At 46.1% G+C, this 26436-nt stretch overlaps 1 protein-coding gene across 3 annotated transcripts in view; it reads left to right on the top strand.

Annotated features, from left to right (window-relative positions):
• The first annotated feature begins 604 nt into the window (after nt 1-604).
• Nucleotides 605-26436, top strand: part of RFTN1 (raftlin, lipid raft linker 1) — a 209802-nt gene continuing 183970 nt past the window's right edge. For 2 of the 3 annotated variants that reach the window (XM_058729813.1, XM_058729814.1), the window contains exons 1-2: nt 1105-1237; nt 20485-20637. In XM_058729813.1, coding sequence (XP_058585796.1) covers nt 20493-20637 — 145 coding nt within the window. In that variant the 5' untranslated portion in view covers nt 1105-1237; nt 20485-20492. Of the gene's footprint in view, nt 880-1104; nt 1238-20484; nt 20638-26436 lie in introns of those variants that run through there. The other variant, XM_058729815.1, reaches the window with a different exon arrangement.

Raw genomic sequence — 26436 nt, forward strand, 5'->3', positions numbered from 1 at the left:
TATATAACTGTCTCCTTGGGCAACCTAAAGTTGCAGGCCAAGATGGTCCCCCAGATCTTCTGAAACCTTAAGGACACCTGAAGTAGGCAGAATACAGCGGGCGTGGCAAGGGGTGGGCGGCATTATCCCTCTCATTAATCACTAACTCTCAAATACCTTAGACGCCTGAGATGGCCCACCTGTGGAATGGGGAGGAGGAAGAGTCCACTCTCAATGGTCCTGCCACACCCTCAGCACCTTGGTGGCTGTCACCATCCAGCACTCCAGCTCAAATATTTAGGGAACCCAGTCCCCTAGGCGCACTCTAGCCTCATACAACCTTGGTTAGAAGGGGTCGAGGGAGTGGTCTTGGCGCCTGGACCTCTGCGCGGAGGGGCATTAGGGTCGCCAGTGAGGTACGGGGCGTGTGCCGCGCGCAGGTGGCTCGCCGCGTGGAGGCAGCGGCGCGGGGCGTCAAGGGGGTGCAGGGCGCCGAGGGGCGCGGGGCGGGCCCGCTGCTCCCGCGGCGGCTGTCAGGGGCCGGCGGCTCCCCCGAAGATGCAGCGCAGCATATTTTGCACATGAGTTCAGAGGAAGAGGAAGTGTAGCCGGCGGACGCGCGGCGGCGGCGGCGCGTCGGGGCTGGAGCCGGAGCGCGCCGGGCTCAGGGCGCAGCGAGCGGGAGCGCGGCGGCCGCGGGCTCCGCGGAGGGACGGACGCACAGATCGCGGGAGGGACATATACCGGCGCACGCTGCGCAGCCGCTTCCCGCCCCCACCCACTGGTGCCCACGCCTTCCCCTTGCCGCTTGCTCTGTATGGCACAAACTTTCCTCCCGGGACGGAACACGCTGTCTCAGGGAGCCCGCGCCGGCGCCTTCTCCTCAGCCGGTCCCTAACGGTAGGTGGGCGCGCGGCAAGATTTGGGGTGTAGGCGGGCACAGGCCCTGCCATCTGGCCCCGCGGACCGGGACCTGGGCGGGCAGGAGGAGCTCTGCGTGGCGCCTCCCTGCAGGTTGCCGGGGCTGCCAGAGGGCCACCGCCCCCACCACCACATCCCCTACCGGGGTTGGATGGGTCAGCGGCGATCCACGACTCGCAACGCTCTTGGCCAACTTTTTTTGAAAAAAAAAAAAAAAAAAAATCATCCGTGGCACGCAATGGGGAGAGGCACCCTAGAGCAGTTTGTTAGGGGTCGTGGACTCTGCAGGCTCGGGGGTGCCTAAGAAGGAAGCAGAGGGGAAGCTTCGAGGCTACAGGTGGGTCTGGGACACTGCTGCAGGGGGTCCTTGGCAAAGATCTGGCTGGAGCCGGCTACGCAGTCCAGGTTCAGCAAGGCACGAGGCTGCGGTGGGGTGGGGGTAGGGGGTGGAGGCGCCTCTAGCCGCCCTTTTGCGTGCGCCCTGGGAGGTGGGTTTGTTCCTGGCGCAGGGGTTCTGGATAGATGGGAGCAGACCTGCCGTGTGTCCAGGGGAAGCGCCGCAGCCACTGGAGGCACAGAGACTCGGGGCACGGGAAGTCCCCAGCGCTGAAAACGGCATCTCCCCTTCTGTAAGGGGACTTCTTTCCTCGTCCTAACCCGCTTTCCTAGGCTCAAGGGACTCCAGGGTAGGTCGGGTCTTGGCGGGGTGATAGTGACGTACATTTCAGAAAACCGATTGTCAGGCATGCAACACTCCCCCTTCCCCCTGACCAGAGCCCGTGCCCTTGACCTAGGATATCGCTGTCTTTGGCAGCGAGAACCGCGTGGAGGCCAAAGTGCTAAACCCAGGCACGCTCCCTGTTGCCTCCAGTTGCTTATGCTTAGTTAGCTGCCCTATGTGGTTGTGGGTGGTCCCCAGGGACACTGAGAAGTGGCAGAGAGTTTGTTGGGAGACTTAAACAAAAAGTGTGTGTGTGTGTGTGTGTGTGTGTGTATATATATATATATATTTTTTTTTTTTTTTAATCCGGTCCAAATCTCTATATTTGAGTGGCTGCCCTGGGTTTCCAGCAACAGTCCCTTCTTGTAATTGGCACAGCTGTTTTCAGATGCTGGGCGCGCAGTCAGACTAGGTGTCTTCAGCCCCTGCCATCGTGTGTCATCTCAGGATAACCGAGGCCATGCCAGGAAGGAAGGCGGGAGTAATGTGGGTGACCTCTGGGCCTGTGGGTAGGGCACGCTGTGCACCCCACGTGTCCCTGGCTGCCGGGATTCCTAATTTGTATCTCTGAACAGCTGAATTCCCTACCAAGTTCAAGTGACCCCAGATGTCACCAAATCCCACGGAGGGGTTAAGCAACAAGCTGTTTAGGTCTCTTTGGTGCGTGTGTGCTAACCTCAGTTGAAATCACTTGAACCTCAGACTGACTCTGCATCCTCTTTTGCCTTCAGTGGGGTTTCTGGCCCTGAGAGCTGGGGCATTATCCTCTGTATATCATGTGGCTGGGTTGGTTTTTCTTTGTTAGTCTTTTGACTTAATGGACTTGGGGCGAATGGAAGTGGAGTGTTGTGCAGTTTGCTAATAGATTGGTGCAGGAATTGAAAGAGAACAAATTGGGAATGAGTTCTTTTTCTCCCTCTTGAGTAGGAATTTTTGGCTTCCATTCAAATAATTGCTTTGTCTGTAGGGAAACAGGCAGAAAATCTTTGGCATGAGTGATGTGAGTTCCTGTAAAGCTACTTGTATTCTTCCAATCTTCACTCTGCAGCAGAATTGAATTGAAACTATGTGGGCCCATGGCTTGGTGGGCATGGGTATCTTGTCAAGTTTCTAACTTGGTGGGCTAAGGAGAGGGCACTGTGAGTTTTTCTTTCCCTGACCTATCTCATTTTTAAAAAAATATAAACAACTTGCAAGAACAGTAACTACCCAAATACACATATCTAGGGTATAATTTTGCAATATTGGCTTTATTACACATCTGGCGATTTATTCATCCCTCCATCAGTCCCAGCTTATTGTTTTATGCCCTTTAAAGTAAATTACAGACATTGGCATAGGTCACTTCTAAACAGTTCAGTGCACATTTTATTATTCAGGGTTCATTATATGTTCGTGATTTTTTTAGGGTAAAATTAAAAATTTTTAATGTTTATTCATTTTTGAGAGACAGAGAGACGGAGCGTGAGTGGGTGGGGGTTGAGAGAGAGGGAGTCACAGATTCCCAAGCGGACTCCAGGCCCTGAGCTGTCAGCACAGAGACCGACACGGGGCTTGAACTAACGGATGGCGAGACGGATGGTAGGACATCCAACTGACTGAGCTACCCAGGCACCCCTAAGGTAAAATTTATATACATATAATGAAATGCACAAATGTTGAGTGTCCTGCTTACATAATGTTTTGATAGATGTGTACACCTGTATAATCCTAGTTTCTGTCAAGATAGAAAATATTACCATCACCTCAGAAAGTTTCCTCATCCCCATTCCCCCTTTCAGTGGCAACCACTGCTGATTGTTTCCCACTGTTAGTTTAGTCTGTTCTTGAATTCCTATAAATGGAATTATGCAGTATTGTGTAAAGCTTCTTCCACTCAGCATATTTCTGAGATTCATCCATGTTGTATATGTCAGTATTTTGGTCTTTTTTTATTGCTTAATTATATTCCAGGATATGTCCATATCACAGTTTGCTAACATATTCCCCCAGTTGATGGACACGTGAGTCAGTCCCAGGTTATTGGGGTATTGTGAATGAAGCTGCTATGAATATTTGTGGACAAGTCTTCCTAGGGACATATGTTCTCATTTCTCGTGGGTAAATGCCTAAGAGTGGAATCGTTAGGTCATAGAAGAGATGGATATGAACCTTGTAAGAAGCTGCGGGATCTTTTTCCAACACGGTTGTACCATTTTACAGTCCCACCAGCAAAGAATACAAGTATGGGAGTCCAGATACGACAACCCTATTTTCCTATCCCAAAGTCAAGAGCATGGTTTGACCAGTGTTTGGGGGTTAGAGGGTACAGAAATTGGACGCTCGAGACAGTGCGAAACACGTTGTTTTCATAGGTGGAGCAGCTGTAAGAAATCCCTGACTCTGCCAGTGAATGAGTTTACACTTAAATTATTGCAGATGATCAGACAAATATTTTATTTGTAGAGATCTTCAGAGAAGGGAATTCCACAGGGGAATGTACCCTTGGTTGTGAAAGAAGATTGATTGAGTGCTTTCTATATAAAGAAAAATAACCCCCACACCCCACAGAATTCCAGTACACTTCTGCTTAGAAACTCCTGGGGGATTTCTGACGTATTGGTCTAGTTGATGTGAACTTGGTGGAGGAGATTCCCGTTGGATTTCACCGGCTCGCGCAGCTGGCTGCTGAACGCGGTTGTGTTTGCTTTGTGAGGCAGATCAGATTTGGCTTTTTGAAGGCTCAGAAAACAGCTTTCCTGTTAAAGTGATTTGGACTGTCAGTGAGAAACATGACCTATCGACACCCTCTTGTCGTCCTGGCTGAGAAAATGGGTCGGTTCCCCTCAGGTCCTCTTACCCATTAGTCCCATTCTGTGGACCAGCAGCCGAACCCAGTGTGGACTGATTTAGGAACAGGAATTGAGCCTCCCTGACTGCTTGCCACCCCAGAATGAAATATTTGCATCTGGCCAAGGTGTCTCAATGGGCTCAGATGACAGATAGTATAGAGTCTCAAGACATTGCCCCGTTTGGGGACTGTTCTGATCCGACAGCCTAGGATAGTGCCTGCCACAGAATGGGGGCACAGTAAACATTGGCTAAACAATGACTGGTGACTCATGATGGTACCCGTCTGGGTGATTGCCCATCTGGAGGTTGACAGTGAGTGCCAAGATGTCAGGGCCCCAAGATGTACTTCAGTAGAAGTTACTTTACCATAGCCTGGGAAACAGGTTCAAAGTGTTCCCACCTCGGAAGACTTGCCAACCATAAACTTCCATTCTAGTAGCACTGTTCTTATTTCATTATAGATTTTACAGTATTATTAACAAAATAATAATTAACCCCCCGATGCTTACTCTTTGCCAACACTGTTAGGCACTTTACGTGCGTTCTTTGGATTTAATCCACGTGAGAGGCAAATACTATTCTTATCTGCACGTTAGCCTTGAGGAAACTGAAGCTTAGTGAGGTTAAGTAACTTGCCCTAAGTTGGCTTTTTCGTGTTTCCTAGATGTAGGGAAGAGATTGGGATGTTCTGGTTTTGCAAAGGAGATTACGTCCACAAGCAAAGATTTCCAAAAACGTGAGGCCATGGTATAGTAGAAACATAAACTGGGTAGGGCACAACAGCATTGCAAGAAATGACACACTGGAATCATTTCTTTTTCTTTTCTGCTTTCTGGGTTTGGGGCAGCCAGGCCTGTATAGAGATACTAATTATTTTGGTGACAATTTACGAGGTTGTCCGTTGAGTACGATTTTAGTTTTATTGGAAGAAAAGAAAGATGTTGCCAGCTGTTGAGTTTGAGGGTCTGTAGCTGAGCTGTCCTGTTCAGTGGCCACCAGCTACATGTGGCTGTTTGCATTTAAATGTAAAGTGAATTAAAATGAAATAAAATTGCAGTTCAGCTCCTCAGTCTCACTAGCCACATTTCCAGTACTGAAGAGCCACACGTGGTTATTGGCATTGGAGTTGGATAGTGCACAGGTGGAGTATTTTCACCATGGCTGAAAGCCCTATTCGATAGTGCCGCTCTACAGTAAGCATTTCTCCCTTTTCCTTTAGTTGAAGAGTTGGCAACACCCTTGGCTAAGGCTTAGGCTATTTTTCACTGACAAAGAGATAAATTTAGCTAGACATTTCTTTTATGTTTACCTTTTAAAGGTTTTGCATGTGTGTGATCTTTTTTCCCATTCACATTCAGTTTTCGACATAAATTTGAGTTTCCCTTTTTTCCTGGCCCCCCAAAGGGGCTTTCATTATTATCATTGCATATTTTACTAGGATGCTTTCTGTGAAAAGATCGGTACAGCAAGCAAGTGATGGCCACTGCTTGAGCCTTGTTAATTCCTTGCTCTCCAAATAAGAATTCGGTTGAGCTTTTAAATATGCATTTGTGTGACTTACTCCCCACCTGGGCTGAATTCAGGAAGAAGAATTGGCTCTCAGCGGGGCCAGAACCAAAGAGCTAGAAAATCAGGTCACATTCTACGCAAGATGGCTACCTGCCAAGACTGAGACGGAGGAGACACTATTTGGGGGTATTGAGGGCTTGCTTTGGAGTTTTCCTGGGTCTGACTGCCTTTGTGGCATAGGGAGTGCTGGAGAGGGCCCGGCAGCTTCCGTGTCCTGGTTGCACCAGACGATGAGAGGGATAGTGCCCTGGCTTGCCCTTCTTCTGTGGTTCAAAGGAGAGGGGACTCTAGCCCTCAGGTGTCATGGGGCACCAAGGCGAGCCAGTGGTGGAAAGTCCATATCAGCTGTGTGTTGCCTCGCTCGTCTGATACTGACCAACTCTTAAGTTACTTTGTGTAACCGTATTGGATGTTTTCACACTTTTTCAACCAGGAAACGCATCTGGCTTTTATAACTAAAATGTCCCCTTTTGTTGTTCTGTAAGCAGACCCCCTTGATGGTGAGCATTTATTTTTCACAGAGGATTTTCAGCTTCCATCTGTGTGTGTGTGTGTGTGTTGAAATTTCCTGCTTTGTATTTCATCTTGAGGAATTGTGGATTCCTGAGGAATCCTTCAAGTTTTATGGAATGGCTGCCGAATTGCTAAGTTTGAAGAAATTATTATAGTAGACCTTATCCATAAAGATGGATAAGAAAAGAGTTGGTTAGGGGTGCCTGGGTGGCTCTGTCTGTTAAGCGTGTGACTTCAGCTCAGGTCATGATCTCACGGTTAGTGGGTTCGAGCCCCACATCAGGCTCTGTGCTGACAGCTCAGAGCCTGGAGCCTGCTTCGGATTCTGTCTCTCTCTCTCTCTCTGCCCCTTCCCTGTTTGCACTCTGTCTCTGTCTCTCAAGAATGAATAAACATTTAAAAATTTTTTTAAAAAGGAAAAGAGTTGGCTAATCACAGAGGGCGGTTAATGGAATGTGACTGAATCATGTATTACCAAATTTCAGGAATACCAAGTACAAGAAATCAGATTGTTCATTTAAACACTTCTGTAATTTAGAGAGGGCTTTTGGAATTTTTCCACTTTGTCGGAACACTGTATAAGCACCCTTTGCAGTGAGGTGTAATTTTGGCCATAGGCAGGTCAAAAGGAATCTTTACAAAGGATAACAACTGATACCAGTAATAATATTAATAATGGTTAACATTTATACTGCCTTTTCTATGTGTCTGAGCTCTTCTAAGTCCTGTTCAACATTAACTTATTTAATTCTCACCCTGCCAGTGGATTGTGTGTATATCCCCATATTATAATTGGGAAACCTGAAATTGAGTGGCTTCCTCAAGGTTACCCAGTTAGCAAGTAAAGACTGGGATTTGAACCCAGGCGGTCTGGCTCCAGACCGTGTGCACCCAACCCCTGTACTATGTTTTGAAGAAGGTGAACTTGATGGGAGTGCAAGCTGGTGCAACCACTCTGGAAAACAGTATGGAGGTTCCTCAAAAAACTAAAAACAGAACTACCCTATGACCCAGCAATTGCACTACTAGGCATTTATCCACGAGATACAGGCATGCTGTTTCGAAGGGACACATGCACCCCCATGTTTATAGCAGCACTATCAACAATAGCCAAAGTATGGAAAGAGTCCAAATGTCCCTAGATGGATGAATAGATAAAGAAAATGTATATATATATATATATATATATATATATATATATATATATATACACACACACACACACACACAGATGTATGTGTATGTATATATATACATGTATATGTATATATACATATATATATACATATATATATATACACACACACACACACACACAATGGAGTATTACTCAGCAATCAAAAAGAATGAAATTTTGCCATTTGCAACTACGTGGATGGAACTGGAGGGTATTATGCTAAGCAAAATTAGTCAGAGAAAGACAAATATCATATGACTTCACTCATATGAGGACTTTAAGAGAGAAAACAAATGAACATAAGGGAAGGGAAACAAAAATAATATAAAAGCAGGGAGGGGGACAAAGTATAAGAGACTCATAAATATGGAGAACAAACAGAGAGTTACTGGAGGGGGTGTGGGTAGGGGGATGGGCTAAATGGGTAAGGGGCATTAAGGAATCTACTCCTGAAATCATTGTTTCACCATACACTAATTTGGATGTAAATTAAAAAAATAAAACTTAAAAAAAGGTGAACTTGAGAGAGACATGCAGATATTCCAAATATTCCATCCTTTACCAGATGATAAGTGTCTGTCCTAGTCTTAAAGGATGTTGGCTTAGTAGATATTTATTGTGCATCTGTTGGAGCAGGGCCTTGGGATAGCTGCTGTTGGGGATGAAGAAGAGATGATTGCTCCCTTTGGGAAGTTGGATGTCACATGGACAGATGAGGCATTACCGAAAGCCCCAGAGCTCTCCCTTGAGCTCGGGACTGGTCCCTGCAGCTGCCTACCCCACACCTCTACCCAGTGGAGTTAACACATCTAAAACAAGCCCGTGTCTTCCTCCCGTAGCCATCCCAGATCAGAAGGGGCCCCTGCAGCCTTCCAGTTGCTCGGGTCATACATAGGCCCTAGAGGTGGCTTGGATGCCTTCTTTTTCTTATGCCCTATTTCTAAACTACCAATAAGTCCCATTTTCTACATTCAAAATATATCCAGAATTTGATTGTTGCTCATACCCCATCATCATCTGGTCTCTCCATTTCCACCATTAGTCATGGCCAGAGTGATCGTGTCTCCCCTTGGCTTGAAACCCTCAAGGGGATCCCATCTCAGGGAGTCCTTACCCCCACCTGCATAGCCCACACAACCTGCCTTCCCAGGCCTCTCTGATTTCATGTGCCACCAGCAGCCACCCCCTCCCACCTTCCCCAGGCAGGTCCTGGAACCTTGCACTTGCCACCCCCTTGCCTGGTACACCATCCCCTTTATCTTATGGTCTCTTTAGGACTTCGCTTAACATCACTTTTTGGGTGAGGCCTTCCCTGATCATCCTGTTTTTAAAAATTGCATCTTCCCCCATGCTTGCTATCCCTCCTCCCTGCCTTATTTTTCTTTATTTGATGTAGTTTAAAAATTTTTTTTCTTCCCTTTTTTAAATAATTTTTTAATATTTATTTATTTTTGAGAGAGAGAGAGAGAGAGAGAGAGAGAGACAGAGAGACAGAGACAGTGTGAATGGGGGAGGGGCAGAGAGCAAGGGAGACACAGAATCTGAAGCAGGCTCCAGGCTCCGAGCTGTCAGCACAGAGCCTGATGTGAGGCTCAAACTCGGGAACTGTGAGATTGTGACCTGAGCCGAAGTCAGACGCTTAACCAACTGAGCCACCCAGGCACCCCTAAAATTTTTTTCTTAATGTTAATTTATTTTGAGAGAGAGAGAGAGAGAGAGAGTACATGAGCAGGGGTGGGCAGAGAGAGAGAGGAAGAGAGAGAATCCCAAGCAGGCTTTGTGCCATCAGTACAGAACCTGACATGGGGCTTGATCTCATGAACCATGAAATCATGACCTGCACCAAAACCATGAGTCAGATTCTTAACCATCCAGGCACACCTAACATACTTTTAAAATTGAATTTCATGTATTATTTTTATTTGTATATCGTCTGTTTCTCTGCTCCTGAAGGTAAGGTTCTTCATGAGGGCAGCGTTGTCCCCCTTTTTTTTTTTTTAATGTCTTTTGTATCGCTTTAGTATCCTCAGCATTTGGAATAGTGCTTTGCGTGTAGTAAGTGCTTTAATAAAGGAGGATGTGATGGGTAATTTTATGTGTCATCTTGGCTAGGCTGTGGTACCCAGTTTTTGGTCAAACGTGTAAGTGTTGCTGTGGGCCATTTTTCTTTCTTAATGTGATTTTAACATTTAAAGCAATAGACTTTGGGTAAAGTAGATTATTCTCCATAATGTGGGTGGGCCTCACCCAGTCAGTTGAAGGACTTAAGAGAAAAGTCTAAAATCTCCCGAGAAGGAAAGAATCCTGCTTCTGGACTGCTTGACTCAAGACTGTAACATCAACTGTTCTCTAGGTCTCTGGCCTGCTGGCCTGCCCTGCAGATTTCAGACTTGCCAATTCCCACAATCACTTGAGGGTCAGTTTCTTAAAACACATCTGCCCTGCCTTCTCTCTCTCTCTCTCTCTCCCCCTCCCTACACACACACACACACACACACACAGACACACACACACACACACACACACACACTATCCTGTTGGTTCTGTTTCTATGGAGAGCCCTAAGACAGAGGGTCGAGATGGAAGGGAAAAGAATGTCAGGGGGAGGTTCCACTGGAGGTAAAGGAATGGTATCTGGAGAATGTTCAGTGTGTACAAAAGGTAGCACTGGCCCCGTATAACCTGACTCCATGGTACTTGAAGAGGAACAACCAGGGACTGGGGAGGAAGGAGGTTAGGGGTGAGGTTGAGGCTAAGGACTCCAGGCTGGGCAGTATATGTTTCTTATGCTCTGTGAGCCACTTGTAGGGCGCAGAATGGTTGCTCTAGCATTAGCCCAGGATAGGAATTAGTGGATGAGAGACCAAGGAAGTCCTCCGACCATCCTCGGCATGGGCGGGTCGGCGCAGAGAATGAGGTAGTGGAGTGAAAGGCTTCCACCCGCACTCAGCTCCAGGCTGGCTGTGGCAGTGAGGACAGTGGCAGGAGCAGGCTGCTGCCTGGTGTTTTGAGCCTGGATGTTATGAGGACAGAGGGACTCCCCACAGATGCAAGAAACATAGGAGAGAGAACAGGCCTTGATGGGCAAGGCGTCGAGTTCCCTGTGGAGCATATTCATTGAGAGTGTTGGCAAAGTTCTAGGTTAAGGTACCGAAACAGGTCCTTGGGCATGTTCGCCTGGAGTTCACCAGGCTGAGAGGGAGACTGGAAGGTTTTTGCCCAGAGCAGGTAAAGCAAGGCCCATGAGAGGGGTATGCGGGCTAAGGCAGAGACGACGGCAGTTATGTGCCCTTTTTGAACATATACAACACTACCACATATTAGAGGTTCCCAAACTCTGTACTGAAGCACCCCAAGGCACCACAGCAAACTAGCGAGGGCGGGGCAAAAAGGCTTTTTACTTTTAATGAGGGGAACAGTGGCACTCGACATGTTAGATAGCCCACTAACTGCTGTCTGTGGGTAGTTTACAGTATGAGGTTAGACAGCACCGCATTCCTTTTGATGACGTCCTATCTCTACGAAGCTGCGTGTTGGTGGTTGCCAAGAAACCGCTTTGTGGAACAGGCAAATGAAGATGGTGGCGGCCAGTGTGACTACAGGGTTTGAGAGGTCGTGTGGTGCCCAAGAGATGCACACATCCCGTGATGACTTAGGAATGAAAGAAAAAGGTTTATTCTTACAGTTTTTGTGTGCTGCTTTTTTTTTTTTTTCCAAAAGGCTAATAAGTTGTTTGGACATGAATAATTATTATGTTGTTTGCACCTAACTACCTCGTAAGTGGAACTGTAAGTATTACTTTTAGCTGGGGGGGGGGGGGTGCCGTGGAAAACATACGGAGACGCTAAAGGTGCCTTGAAACGGGAAAGTCTCAGAACCTCTGCCATGTATTGTTGTGGGTGTTACAGGAAAAGCAGAGTTAGAAGAGGGGAGAAAGGAAGGGCATGGGGACCGCATTTCAAAAGTCCCATTTCTGGGGCACTCGGGTGGCTCAGTCGGTTAAGTGTCTGACTTCGGCTCGGGTCATGATCTTACAGTTGGGTTCCTGAGTTCCAGCCCTGCGTTGCCCAGAGCCGGCTTTGGATCCTCTGTCCTCCTCTCTCTCTGCCCCTCCCACACTCACGCACGTGCTTTCTCTCTCTCTCTTTCTCAAAAAAGGTCTCATTTCTTCAAAAATAAAAGATGTGGGGGCGCCTGGGTGGCGCAGTCGGTTAAGCGTCCGACTTCAGCCAGGTCACGATCTCGCGGTCCGTGAGTTCGAGCCCCACGTCAGGCTCTGGGCTGATGGCTCGGAGCCTGGAGCCTGTTTCCGATTCTGTGTCTTCCTCTCTCTCTGCCCCTCCCCCGTTCATGCTCTGTCTCTCTCTGTCCCAAAAAAAAAAAAAAAAAAAAAAAAATGTTAAAAAAAAAAATAAAAGATGTGAAGTAAATAAAGTAAAATGTAAGCATTTGTTCAATCTTGGTGCTGGGTACAGAGATGTCTCATTTTGTTATCTTCATCTATATGTCCGAAGTGGTTTATACTGAAAGTGATTTTAAGAGAGTGAGACAGAATGAGGGCTGGGGATAGAAATTTAGGGGTGTGCCTGTGTTTGGGAGGACAGCAGTGAGGCTGGGAAGAGGGCATCGGAGGTACAAAGAGGTTCAAGAGATGGAGATGTGGAATCAAGGGGGTCAGCAGGGCCATGTTTTCGACTGGGGTTCTCAGCCCTGGCCAAGAGGCTTAAGAAGGATTCTGGGCCTGGCTGAGGCTGGGGTGAAGGAGACTGGAGAGGGTTCGGAGTGAGGAAAACCGGACTTGTTCCTAGCTTGTTGATTTTCACCTCTGGCTGCCGATTAGAATCCCTTAGAGTTTTCAGCTGGGGAAACCCATTGCCCAGGGCTTCTCAAACTTTACTGCCGCTCAGAAGTTAATGAATCACCTGTCATGGAAATGTAGATTCTGGTTCTGCAGGCCTGGGATTCTGGATTTCTCATAAGTTCCGGGAAATCCTGGTGCTGCTGGCTCAAGTGCTCCACACTTGGAGCAGCAGGTTCTTCTGGGAGAGAGCTGTGCGTAGTGAAGAAGGGTGTTTGTGATGGGGACTGCGGAGGGCAGAAAGGTGGTCTGGATCAGACCCAGACTGAGATGTGTGGGTGGGGGATGGTAAGCAAGTGTTTTCCTTTGACGATGTAAATACTCTTTGTATTCCTTATCTTTTGCTATATATATATAACAAATTACTCCCAGACTTGGCAGCCAAAAACATCAATAAACATTTATTATCTCACAGAGTTTCTGTGGGTTAGAAATCCAGAAGCAGCTGAGCTGGGTGGTTCTGACTTGGGGTGTCTCATGGGGTTGTGGTCAAGATGTGGGCTGGGCTGGAGGCCATTCTGGGACTGAAGGATCTGCTTCCACTTGGGTGTTGAGTTAGTGCTGGCTCTTGGGTGGAGGCCTCAGTTCCCTGTCCTGGGACTTCTCCATAGGGTTATTAGAGTGTCTTTATACTGTGGCAGCTGGCTGTCCCCAGAGTGAGGGATCCCAGAAAGGGTAAGGTAGAACCCACAACACTGTAACCCAGCCTTGGAAACCACACTCATCATTTCTGCAGTGCCCTCCTGGCTACACGGGTCAGCCCTAGTCACTGTGGGTGGGGACCACTCGTGAATGCCGGGAGGATTATTCAGGGTCATCTTGGAACCTCTTATTGTTTTCAATGAGGAAAATAATGTGTATGCAGCACAGAAAACTTGAAAAATATACAGAACCATAAAGAATGTCACCCATAGTCCCACGACCCCGAGGACATTTCTGGGAACATTGTGGTCTGTGTCTTACCAGTTAAAAAAAGAAGGTGGAGGGGCGCCTGGGTGGCTCAGTCGGTTAAGCGTCCGACTTCAGCTCAGGTCATAATCTTGCAGTCCATGAGTTTGAGCCCCGCATGGAGCTCTGTGCTGACAGCTTGGAAGCCTGGATCCTTCTTCGGATTCTGTGTCTCCCTCTGTCTCTGCCCCTCCCCCCCCCCCCCCCCCCACACACACACACTCGGTCTCTCTCTCAAAAATAAATAAATATATAAAAAAATTTTTTTAAGGTGGAGACATATATATGTACATATCTATATATTAATATATATTATAATATAGATAACATATATTTATACACACCCACACCTAGAAAAAGTGGTACCATGGAAATAATACTGTTTCATATAGATTATTCTTTATATTTGGCATCCAATCAGGAACACTTTGAACAGGTACATTTTTCTATTGAAGTATAGTTGGCATACAGTGTTGTATTATTTTCTGGTGTGCAACATACTGATTGTACAACTCCAGACATTACTCAGTGCTCATCACAATACGTGTAGTCCCCATACAGTGTTATCACAGTGTTATTGACTGTATTCTGTACTGTACGTTTCATCCTGCCTTTTTTGCTCTATAACTGGGAGTTCGTACCTCTTAACCTCCTTCACCTATTTCGCCCGTCCCTCAACGAGTAAATTATAGTTATCCTTGGGTTTCTGTTGTAGACTGTGTTTCTAGGGTATCAAGATTTGACACCCTCTGAATTTTCAAGTTTCCATTTACATTTCTGGGGCAAGAGAGATGTTTCTGTCATGTAAAAATGTCTTAATTTGGATCATCAGTTCTTACTCTGGGTGACTGAGTGATGTAATAAACATGCTTGAGGCTTCAAATACGGGATTTGAGTGTGGAAATAAAAAATGAGTTTGCCAGCTGACCCAGCATCATTGCATGTAATTGCCCCATCTCTGGTTGCTTGTCATGAGCTGTTGGCAATTGTAAAAATTAGCTTTACAGTCCTGCCACAGATTAGCGGCAAGTGTGGTAAATGAGGGCTCACTCTTAATGAAACTAATTTGTATTTGAAAATATAACTACATTTATTGCCCCATTATTTAAATGCATGTACATCAGTTGATAGTAAAAATGAACCTTTAAACTGAGGTTTTAGAAGCCCTCACTGAAAAATCTCTTAAGGTGGTGATTCTTTTTTTTTTTATTTTTGTTTTAGAGTTTATTTAAAAAAAATTTTTTTTTTTACATTTATTTACTTTTTGAGAGACAGAGAGACAGAGCACAAGTTGGGGAGGGGCAGAGAGAGAGAGAGACACACACACACAGAATCCCAAGCAGGCTCCAGGCTCTAAGCTGTCAACACAGCTGACATGGGGCTTGAACTCACAAAGCATGAGATCATGACCTGAGCCGAAGTCGGACGCTTAACCGACTGAGCCACCCAGGTGCCCCTTTAGAGTTTATTTTTGAGAGAGAGAGAGAGAGAGAGAGACAGGGTGTAAATGGGAGAGGGGTGGAGAGAGAGATGGAGACACAGAATCTAAAGCAGGCCCCAGGCTCTGAGCTGTGAGCACAGAGCCTGACGTGGGGCCTGAGCTCAGGAACAGCAAGATCATGACCTAGGCTGACCTCGGACGCTTAACCAACTGAGCCACCCAGGTACCCCAAGGTGGTGATTTGTCTTGAAGTGGTTTTCTAGTTGTCTTATGGGCATGTTGGGAAGCATTTCAGAAACAAATTAGAAATACTTTAAAATAAAAATCTTAAGATTTTAACATTTAAAATGACACAGGATATCATGCCCCATTGCTGATCAGCTTTTTCTGGAACCAAGTCTCTGGCGATGTACTCTCTGTTTTAAAATTTTTTTTTAACGTTTATTTATTTTTGAGGCAGAGAGAGACAGATCATGAACAGGGGAGGGGCAGAGAGAGAGGGAGACACAGAATTCGAAACAGGCTCCAGGCTCCGAGCTGTCAGCACGGAGCCCGATGCGGGGCTCGAACTCACGGACCGTGAGATCATGACCTGAGCCGAAGTCGGACGCTTCACTGATTGAGCCACCCAGGCGCCCCTGTACTCTCTGTTTTATGTCACAGAGATTTTCGGTTAATGTCCCGCACTCTGCCCAGACTTCCAGAACAGCCAGCCCGCTGCACCATGTGCTCTGTTCATTGTCTTTCTACTCATTTTACCTCCGATCTCCTTGAGAGCAGGGCCTGGTCTTCCCATTTTTATATTTCCTAATTGAGGGCCAGATTCAAAGCAGACCTTAATAAACGCGTGATGAATGAATGCATGCACATACTCATGAATTTGGAAAAGTTCCCTCCCTCATGGAGCTGACAGTTTCTGCATGAAGCTGGCCTCCCATGTGTCAAAGGCACACCTCATGCTGGGCTTGATCCAGAAAGCGTTGGTTTTCCAGAGTGTCACTATTTGAGGGATCTCTGCTTTCTGGTCATTTGCAATGTCTAATGTCCTCTCCTTGCAGCCTAGGATCTCAACCTCCCAGTGATTACCTTACTTTCCTCCATAATCAGCAGCCAGTTCTTAATTACTTTTAGTCAATTTCTGCTTGAGAACTGTATGTTTATTTTGGCTCTTTCCCCACTGTCTCGCCACAGGAATGGGGAAGACTTCTCTTTGCTTTACCTTTGAAGAGCTTTTGGAAGGTCTTTCTTGGTACTTTCTTTGATGCTTGAGAGACCCATACTCATAGGTGCAGGGATGTCTCCTGGGAAGACAAAGGTGGAAACAAAAGAAAAAATCTCCTGTATGACTGTCATATAATCAAAGCTGGTCAGTGATCCACTCACACATGAAATGACTAACTTGATTCACGTGACCGTAGGAATATGGAAGGGTGGAGCTGTGGGGGCTGAATGGACCACAGATAAAGTACCGGGAGAATCTCATCACACATAAGTGATTTTTAGCATGTGTCCTTTACAGAAATAGACAACAATAAAAGGAGAAAGAGCCAGGAATAGCACTGCTCTCACGATTCCACCCAGTGAGCTGATGGTGCAGAGTGAGCAGGAGGTAGAGGGGCTAATCTGTCAGTCTCTCAGAGGGTCTCACTTCCGCCAGGCCTCTCCTGGGGTCAGCATCTGGCCGCCCTGAGTGTGGAAAGAGAAGCATCATTCATTAACAGGACCCCTGCACTTACCGCACAGCCCAGAAATCCCACTCCTAGGTATTACCCTAGAGAGATGAAACCTTTGGTCGTCTTAAACACCTCTGCATGAATGTTTATAGCCATTTTATTCATAATCACCTGGAAACAACCGAAATGCCCTTCCAAGGGTGAGTGGCTAAAGCAGAACCTCTAAATGCAGGCCATCTCGACTGGTAGTCTACTGAGGAGGCAGCAGGCCATGGTCTTTTTGAACAAACTTGGTGAATGAGTTATATACTGCATGATGAATCATCCCCAGACTTAGAGGCTTGAAACAGAAACAATGGTGTATTTTGCTCAGGGATCTGCAGTTTGGGCAGAGTTTGGTGGAAACAGCGTGTCTCTGCCTCACACAGTGTCGGCGTCTTGACCGAGACAGAGGCTCAACTTCCAAGATGGCTCACCAGCAAGATGGCTGGCAAGTTGGTGCTGGCTGTCGGTTCCTCTCCAAATGGGCCTCCCTGTGGGGCTGCTTGGGCTCCCTCATGGCATGGTGGCTGGGATCCAAGAGTCGGCATCCCAAGAATCAAGAAGTATGTGCTCCTAGTTTCTGAAGGTCCGGGTCCAGAAGCTGGCACAGTGCCGTTCTGCCATATTGTATTGATCAGGCATCTATGGAGCCCAGATTCAGGGGAGGTGACATAGACCCCACCTTTCAATGGCAGGAGTGTCAAAGGATTTGGGGGCCGTATTTCGAAACCATTACACTTACCATTTACCTTCTGCCCTATTACCCTTGAGGCCGATGTGCTTCCACTGAGATGCTCCCTGAACGTTGGAGGGAATGCGCAGCCACACCAAGCACCAGATGCCTGCATCTGGCAGAGCTGTTCCCTCCTCTCTTCCCTCTGCCTCCAACGTCTCCCTGCCCTTAAAGGCCCATACCCATCCCTGCCCCAGGCCCCTTGTGGGATTCTAATACGAGCTTTGAAACCTCACATAGTAAACAGTACCATCAGGCACTGTTCTATCTTATTTTTCCTCCATTGTGTAAGCTAGATTTTTCTGGTTTGAGCCATTGTAGGGACTGTAATAGATAGTTTTATTTTATTTATTTACTTTATTTTAGAGAGAGCACTCAAGCAGGGGAGAGGAGCAGAGGGAGAGGGGGAGAGAGAGAGAGAGAGAGAGAGAGAGAGAGAGAGAGAGAGAATCCCAAGCAGGCTCCACACTCAGGACAGAGCCCGATGTGGGGCTTGTTCTCACGACCCTGGGATCATGACTTGAACTGAAATCAAGAGTTAGATGCTCAACCTACTGAGCCATCCAGGCGCCCCACTGTAATAGAGAGTTTTAGAATGATGTGAAAATCTTTACCATTTTGACAGGGGTTGGGGGTTGGCAGAGCACAGGTGTGCTGGGTGTGAATAAGGTAGGGTCCTCAACACAAGAGAGTAAGAAAAACAAATTGACACTAAGGTTTTATTGGCTCACAACTGCTTCATATGTCTTCCTTCCCAAAGAGAGTCATGCTATAAAAGCAGTTGCTTAACTGGCATTGTGCATATTCCAAAGAAATTAATCTCTAAAGTTTGAGACATTGAGGATTCACCGATATTATAGTTTTGCTGCTGGCTGGTACTGTTTATCTTTTCTGTGTCAGACCACATAGATGATTTACCCATAGCCTTGTCATATCCTATGAGATAAGCACTGTGCCCTTTGGAGTGAATTGGGGCAGAGACCTCAAGTTGAGACAGTCTTACTGAAACCTTTCAGTTGTAAATTGGGAGAATTTTTCTGATGCTTCTTGGCATGCCATCCCCCACCTCCTTAACTTTTTCTGAGTCTTGTTACTCGTCCTGGTAATTCTCTCCTCTTTTTTCTCTATTGTCAGGAAACCTGTCCTTTATTAGAAGATGTTAAATCATACTAAAGTGTTAGGCTACCACAAGCTTAATTTGTTGCCCTTCCCATGGAGGTATTTGTGGTTTCAAAGGAGATCCTGAGGGAGAGTGATTCTAATTTCAAAGGAATGAATCTCTAATGCTAGAATTTACCTTATTAGGATAACAAGAATGGGAGGATTTTTGAGGAAGAGTTTTCTTTCTTTCTTTCTTTCTTTCTTTCTTTCTTTCTTTCTTTCTTTCTTTCTTTCTTTCTTTCTTTCTTTCTTTCGAAAGAGTTTTCTCTTTCTTTCTTTCTTTCTTTCTTTCTTTCTTTCAGCCCCAAACACACATTCTTTCCTAGGGAGGTAGGTGTGTGAGTGACTTACTTGGTGAGTCTCTGGGTTATTTCCATGTCTGTTCTGGTGGTAACAGTGCTCATCTTGCCAGGTTTACCTGTTCCCCAGTACACGGGAGCCTTCCTGTCCACTTCTCTTCTGCTTTGCCTCAGCAGATGCCCCTTGGCTTGCTTTTTAGTAGTTAAATATGCAGCCTCTGTACATATCAGCTATTATATCTGCAGAACTACAGAGTATTTTACAAGTAATCAGTTCATGCAGATTGCACATAAATCATGTCTGCTCTGGCCCTTTGGACACTAATGTTCCCTTATTAAGGCATAAGTAAGCCTTCCTGTTCTCATCCATCCTTCCAGACTTTTTTTAATTACTAAAAAGTATAGCCTGGTTGTCACGACACCACCCTCTCCCACTCTTCCCTTCCCCCACACACTTACTGCTTTTTTGAGGTTCATTGTGTTTTTCTGGAGCTTGCCAGTTTGCCTTAGGAAGCTGGGTACCTTGTGAATGGATTAAGCTAAAGGACGTTCTTATCTCTAAAAGGAAGCAGTCACCACGTTTCTGTTTGTGATATTCTTGGCCAGTTAATATTTTTGTGAAATATGTTCTAATGGCAGCTCCACTACGCCAGAGAAGGGGGGAGAATTATTGGTCATGCTCAGCGCACAAAAGGAAAATATCTTCTGCTGAAGTCTGGGCAGTGGATAAAAAGTCATTTCGTGAATGTCATTCTGCCTAAATAAACAGAGAACTTTGTTGTTTTTAAGGCCTCGAAAGGCTGGGAGCTCAGCCCACCCTAATATGCACATTATTCTAGCATTTCTCCATTTTCCCTTCCAACGATAGCCACAGATCTTCACTCTAACACACGTGCATTTCTGCTTCCAGTGTCTCTTGGCCTGCTATTAGTGTTCAGCCAGTCTTCATTTTGGTCTAAAACGACTCTCTAAGAGAGTGGAAGCGTCCTGTTATTTCATGTGGTTTGGTCTAAAAAAGAATGGAAGGGGGACTTTTAGATGAAGCGGATAAAAATACCACCGTCTACTTTAAGAGATGTTTTATGAATATAAATTCCTGTCTAAATAATTGCTGGTGAGGGCAGAAAGGACTCCGGAGTTTAGAAATTGTACCAACAGCTTCTCATTCTCTCTTAGCAACCACAGCGAAAGCGACATGTCTCTTGTTTTGTCTTTTCTTTTCAGATGGGCCGACACCATAATGTACCACATTGCTTTTAAGATCTCATTTTTTAATCCTGTGTACAGATTATAGTGGAACTGAGGCGCTCTGAGGTATTATTTAACTCAGGGGAAAAAGATAGAAGACAAGTAGGCTTTTGGTGTCATCACAAAAGTGCGGGATGCCTGGTAATGGTGTCCTCACAGAAAGAGAAGCCAGCCTGGGTACTGAGCACAGTTCCTCAGGTGTTCAGGTCATCCACTGAATTATACTCTAGGCGTCCTAAAGGCTGAGGTCCTTTATGTAGTCTTCAGGGAAGTACGGGGTCTTTTACACTATGGTGCTTGAAAACAAAATCTCAGAAAAAAAAAAAAATCACCCCCCCCCCCTTGTCCTTTTTTTGGCTTCTGCTGCAGCTGCTGAAATGGGTTGCGGATTGAACAAGTTAGAGAAACGTGATGACAAACGGCCTGGAAATATCTATTCAACTTTAAAGAGGCCTCAGGTGGAAACCAAGATAGATGTGTCCTACGAATACCGCTTCCTGGAGTTCACTACCCTGAGTGCGGGTGAGTACAGGCGGCCTTGCCCCCCCTGGAGGCGGGTGAGCTCAGCTCAGCCCTGCACCCGAGGTGTGTGTCCCCCCCACCCCACACCCAGGGCAGGGCTGGTGGGGCCTGACAGGACACGCCTGGGAGGTGAGCGGGGTGAGGGGCTGTGGGCAACTTGTAAAAGTGGGCCTTTGAAAACATACTGCCTTTAGAAGTCCAGATTTGTATGTGCAGCTTTTCACTTTTGAAAAGATAGCAACTAAATTAAATTGTAAAACGTTAAAACCACGTGCAAGACAAAAAGCACACACATGCTGGTGGGCTGCGTTTGGCCCCTGGGCCAGCTAGTTTGCAGACTGTTTCGTAGGGAGCCATGTGGAGAAGGGAAATTTTGCCTCATCTCCTATTGTGTCTGTCCCTCCAAAGTTACCTGCCTGCTGTCTGGCATCTTTCAAGAGTTCTTGTCCGTCTGGGCTTGGCTTTGCCTCATCCAAGCTGCAGGGCGTCCAGGTCACCTCACTAACAGTGTCCCGGTGGCTCTGGGGTGACGGGCAAGAGGTAGCATTTTCATCCAGAGGAGTTGCTGAGCCCCGACCGTGCACAGTGTCGGGCTGGAGCTGTGGGGCAGTTGGGCAGCGTGTCCTGATTTCCTGCAGCTTCTTACCCAGTGGGAGAGAAGACTCATACACATGAAAAACAAAACAAAACAAAACCCTCAACAGGCTATAATTGTAAGCAAGAAAATACGTAAGATATGTTTTCGGAAGAGGAGAGATCATTCTTTTGGTGTGGAGGGCAGTCCCTAGAAGTTGTGACCAAACACAGGCACTAACTAAGGCATCTTGCCGCTTTCTCCCTGGGCTGCTGGGTACATTTTAGGCTTCTGTTAACAGAAAAGAGAATTAGTGGGGAAAGCCCTCATATTTGGGGGCTCATGTCTGGCTCTGCTGTGGAGTTGGCCTGCAGTGTGCTCTTCTGTCTCATGAGCACGTGAATACCCGCCCCTCAGGGCAACTGTGTAGACTGGAAGAGGGAAGATGCGAGAAGCTCTTAGCACAATTCTCAGCACCTAGTAGGGCAGCTGGTGTTGCCTCCACCTCTGTTCCTGCTGAGACCACCTCTGCACCGAGGCTCCCGCTGCTTCTTGAGCCCCGAGAGATATGGGCAGCTGGGCCTCTCTGCAGGGACGTTCTGTGGGTCCCTTAGGTCCCCCAAACTGAACCCAGCATCTTCCTCATCAGATTGGCTTCCTGCTGGTACCCTTGATGAATAATGTCACCACCATCCTCTTAAACAGTCATATTTGACACCTTAGGCATCTGTGACCATACTTTCTCCTTGCCCACCATTTCCATTGCATCACCCAAGCCTATTAAAGCTATTTCTGAAATAGCTTTAATATAGCTATTTCATATTAATATGAAAAAGCTTGTAATATAGCTAACTTAACACGAGCAAATCTGAACACAAAAGTGTTTGGAGTATTTGGTCATCCATTATTTGTTCAGTGAATATTTGAGCGCCTACAATGGTTTAGGCATTGTCGAATGATTAAGGAGAAAACCAAAGCATGTATAGGAGAAGAGATTGCAAGGAAATACACCAACATGTTAAAAATTGTTAGGAAGCTGAGAATATGGGGTAATTCTTTTTCTCTTTTATAGACATATATATATACATATATACACACGTATATATATATATATGTATATATACGTATATATACTTCCACAGACTTGTGCCCTCCTCTGTGTACCTACTGCTCCATGACTTATCATCTAAGTTATCCCCCTAACCTCCTGATTAGTTTCTCTGCTACCTTGTACTCTGCTCAGAGCACCCACACTGCTTGCTGCATTGTGCTTTCTTTGACTGAATGACCTTTCGTTTTGTGATTATGAAATGAACATACCTCCATTATTAAAAAGTTACGAAAACACTGGACAAGTCCCAACTGATCTCCCTACGTCCACCCATGTCCCCTGCAGATCATGCCACTCTTCTGCTCAAAGCCCTGCCATGGCTCCCCCTCACCCTGAGTGGTACCATCTACTTTCCACCCTCATTCTCCAGATGTTTGTCCTGCATGTTATGCCATTTTGGTCTTGCTCTTTCTTGAACTCTCCAGGACTCTTTAGGGCCTTTGCACTACCTGTTTCCTCTGCCTGGAAATCCTCCCAGATATACCCTTGGCACAAACCCTTAACCTCCTTCTCTGTAAAACCCTCCCTGACCACCTATATAATATTTCTACCTAATCCCCGACTCCCCATCCCTTTGCCCTCTTGATTTTCTCCATAACACTTCTTGCCATCTAAAGTGCTACATATTGGGGCGCCTGGGTGGCTCAGTCGGTTAAGTGTCTGATTTCGGCTCAGGTCATGATCTCACAGTTCGTGAGTTCAAGCCCCGTGTCGGGCTCTGTGCTGACAGCCTGGAGCCTGCTTTAGATCCTCTGTCTTTCTCTCTCTCTGCCCCTCCCCTACTCATGCTTTGTCTCTCTCTCTCTTTCAAAAATAAATAAACATAAAAAAAATTTTAATTGCTGTGTATTTTGTTTATTGTTATTTGTTTCCTTGTGGTCTGCCTTCTTTCGTTAGAAGATAGAATTCCTCTAATGAGTTCAGGATTGTGTCTGTTTTAGCCTCTGTGGTACCCTCAATACTTAGAGAACAGTGCCTGGCACATAGTAGATAATCAATAAATATTTGTTGAATGAATACTTAATGTATATTTTTGTGTCCTGCTTTTTTTTCAGTTTAACAGTGGATAGTGAGGCAGTTCCCTGTCATTCCATATGTTCTCAGAATATGATTTAAAGGCTATATATGATTTAATCACTCAGCATACCATAATTTATTTAACAGTCTTCTTTTATTGGACATTTAAGTTATTTCGGGCTTTGGGCTATTACAAATAATGCTGGCATAAGCAGTGCTATACATAAATCTTTGTGTGCATTTTTGATTATTTCCTCAGGAATTACTGAGTTGAAAGATATGAATGTCAGGACTCTTGATAAATTGCCAGATTGCCCTCTAGATAGGACCTATTTGTGTAAAACACAAATCTGATTATGCTGAGCCCTTTGGCGGGTTCCCTTGGAAAAATGCTGCGGAGATTCCGCCCGGCGCCCAGGACCTTCCTCAGCTCATCCTTGCCCTTTGTGGACCCTCCCCTACTTGGTGGACACCGGGCCTGGCCCCGCCCCCTCCCACCCCAGCTTCTGCTCCTCCAGCCTCACAGAGCCTGCCCCGCCCCTCAGCCCTTGCCAAAGTCCCACTCACCCGAAACTGTTCCTCCCGACATGCGTCCATCACAATTACTCCTCTCTGCACGCCTGCCATTCGTCGGTAGCATCCTTATGACACTTTTATTACATCATATATTAAACGTATTTGTGTTTCCTTGAGGGCAGAGATCAAGCCTTGCTTATCTTTCTCTTCGTCTTTCTTGTTCACACTTTTTAGCTGAGAATAGCGTGTCCTACATAACTGGGTTCTAGTAAACCAGAGTACATGTTATGTATGCCGACTCGTTTCCCTGGCAGCCCCTCAAGTTCTTTTCCAGAAGTTCTAATGGGATCCTTTGTTACTGCTCCAGAATGGAGCCAGTGTTTGCTGAGAGCCTACTATGTGCCAAGTCCTGTGATGGGACATCTTCCCAACTTTTTCAGCTTTATTGAAATATAATTTAAGCACGTCACACTGCATGTATTTAAAGTGTTCAGACCCATGAAACCATTACCTCTTCAAGAGGCAAGACATTTCCATCTCCCACAAGGTTTCTTCCTGCTCCTTTGTAACCCCTCGTTTTTTCCAGCCCTCTGTCCCCAGACGACTAACGGTATGCTTTCTGTCACTGATTTTATTTTCTACTAATGGAGCCATGTGGTATGTACCCTTTTTGGTCTGGCCTTTTCCACTCAGCCTGCTTATTTTGAGAGTCATTTATGTTGTTTTACGTGTAGTAGTTCATTCTTAGTTTATGGCTGAGTAGTATTCTATCATCTGGGTGTGTCTCAGTTTGTTTTTCCATCATGTGTTGATGGACCTTTGGGTCGCTTCTGGTTTGGGCTGTTACCAATTGGGCTATTACCAATTAGCATTCATCTTTGCGTGGCATCTTATGTCATTTTATTCTCCCAGAAACACAGCGAGGTGTATGGGTACACACATCCCTTTTCTGCAGATGGGTAACCAACACTCAAGAGGTTAAGTAACTTTTCTAAAGATGCAGTGCTAGGGGTGCCTGGGTGGCTCAGTCAGTTAAGCGTCCGACTTTGGCCCAGGTCATGATCTCACGTCTGTGAGTTCAAGCCCCGCGTCGGGCTCTGTGCTGACAGTGCAGAGCCTGGAGCCTGTTTCAGATTCTGTGTCTCCCTCTCTCTCTCTGACCCTCCCGCATTCATGCTCTGTCTCTCTCTGTCTCAAAAATAAATAAACTTTAAAAAAAAAGAAAAAAAAGATGCAGTGCTAGGAAGTGATTGGGGTGCAATTTGAACTCAGATCTCTTGGGCCTCAGAGCTCTTATGCCTCGAATACTGCAAGGTGCTAGACAAGTAGGCATTAACACCAAATAGAACATTCTTGTTAGAAAACTGGTGTTATCGGGAAGGAGGGTGTAAGGATATTCCTCTCCCATATTGTTTTGGCCATCGAAGATTTTTAAGTAGCGCTTGATAGGCTTATTTATCATTGAGAAGATGCTCATCTGACTCTAACAAATTGCAAGTTGGAGGGAGGGTGTGGGCCCACTTCCACCTGGTGGCTTAAGCAGGAAGGAGTCGTGCACTTGTACGAAAGTCAGAATCAGAGTGAACGCTGTTTTGTTTGTCCCCTGCTCAGATCTCAGTGCTACTGTAGATGATATTGGAACATGAAACCCCACTTGTTGGGCTGACAGAGGTGAAAAGCAGCAGGATCCTCAAAGTGAAGCACATAAGCTGCCAAAAATCTCAATTCTGAGTGACTTGATTGGGTCTTAAATTTTCAATTAACTCTGGTCACCAAGGGATGAACCTGCCCTTTGGAGAGTTTCATCACAGATAGAGGCCCATAAAGTGCCACAATTTCTGCAAAATGGTGCCTCATTATCCCTTTTGTACATATGTTTTGCCAGCTTCTCTGTGCCAGGCCACTCTAATACCACTTGAGAGCTACCTATGTCAGCTCCATGAGAATCAGTTGTGTTTTGTACATGTTCGGTGCCAGGGAGGTTGGCACCTGCCTAATGAGGCTAGTGTCCAGGGCTTTATTCTTGCTTCAACCATCTTGTACAGGAGCCACCAGCCAGGTGGCTATTTAAATGTAGTAATTAAAATTAAGTAAAATTAAAACTTCTACTCCTCTGTCACACTAGCCACAATTTCAAGTGCTCACCAGTCACATGTGGACAGTAAAGGTACAAAACACATCCATCATCATGGTGAGTTCTGTGGGGGCCATGCTGCTCTAGTCTGTTTTCAAGGGAGGATAACTTGGTTCCACGTCTGAATCTGTATCTCTAATTCAAACTAATGTGCCATTTTCATTATGAAAGTTTGCCCGTGGGTCTGCTAGGGACCATAAGATGATAATTCATTGATTCCATAGATACTTAGTGAATGTTGACCTGGGGCCAGATTTGCGTCCTGAGGACATATGGGTGAACCAGACAGGAGGTTTTCCGAGTTGGTTAGTTAGCTCAGCTGTCGTAACAAAATACTCCAGACCGGGCAACTTAAACCACAGACATTTATTTTCTCACAGTTATGGAGACTGAAAGTCTGAGATCAGAGGGCTGGCATGGTTGGGTCCTGGTAAGAGCCTTCTTCCT

The sequence above is a fragment of the Neofelis nebulosa genome, chromosome 5 (genome assembly GCF_028018385.1).
Source record: "Neofelis nebulosa isolate mNeoNeb1 chromosome 5, mNeoNeb1.pri, whole genome shotgun sequence".
Lineage (NCBI taxonomy): Eukaryota > Metazoa > Chordata > Mammalia > Carnivora > Felidae > Neofelis > Neofelis nebulosa.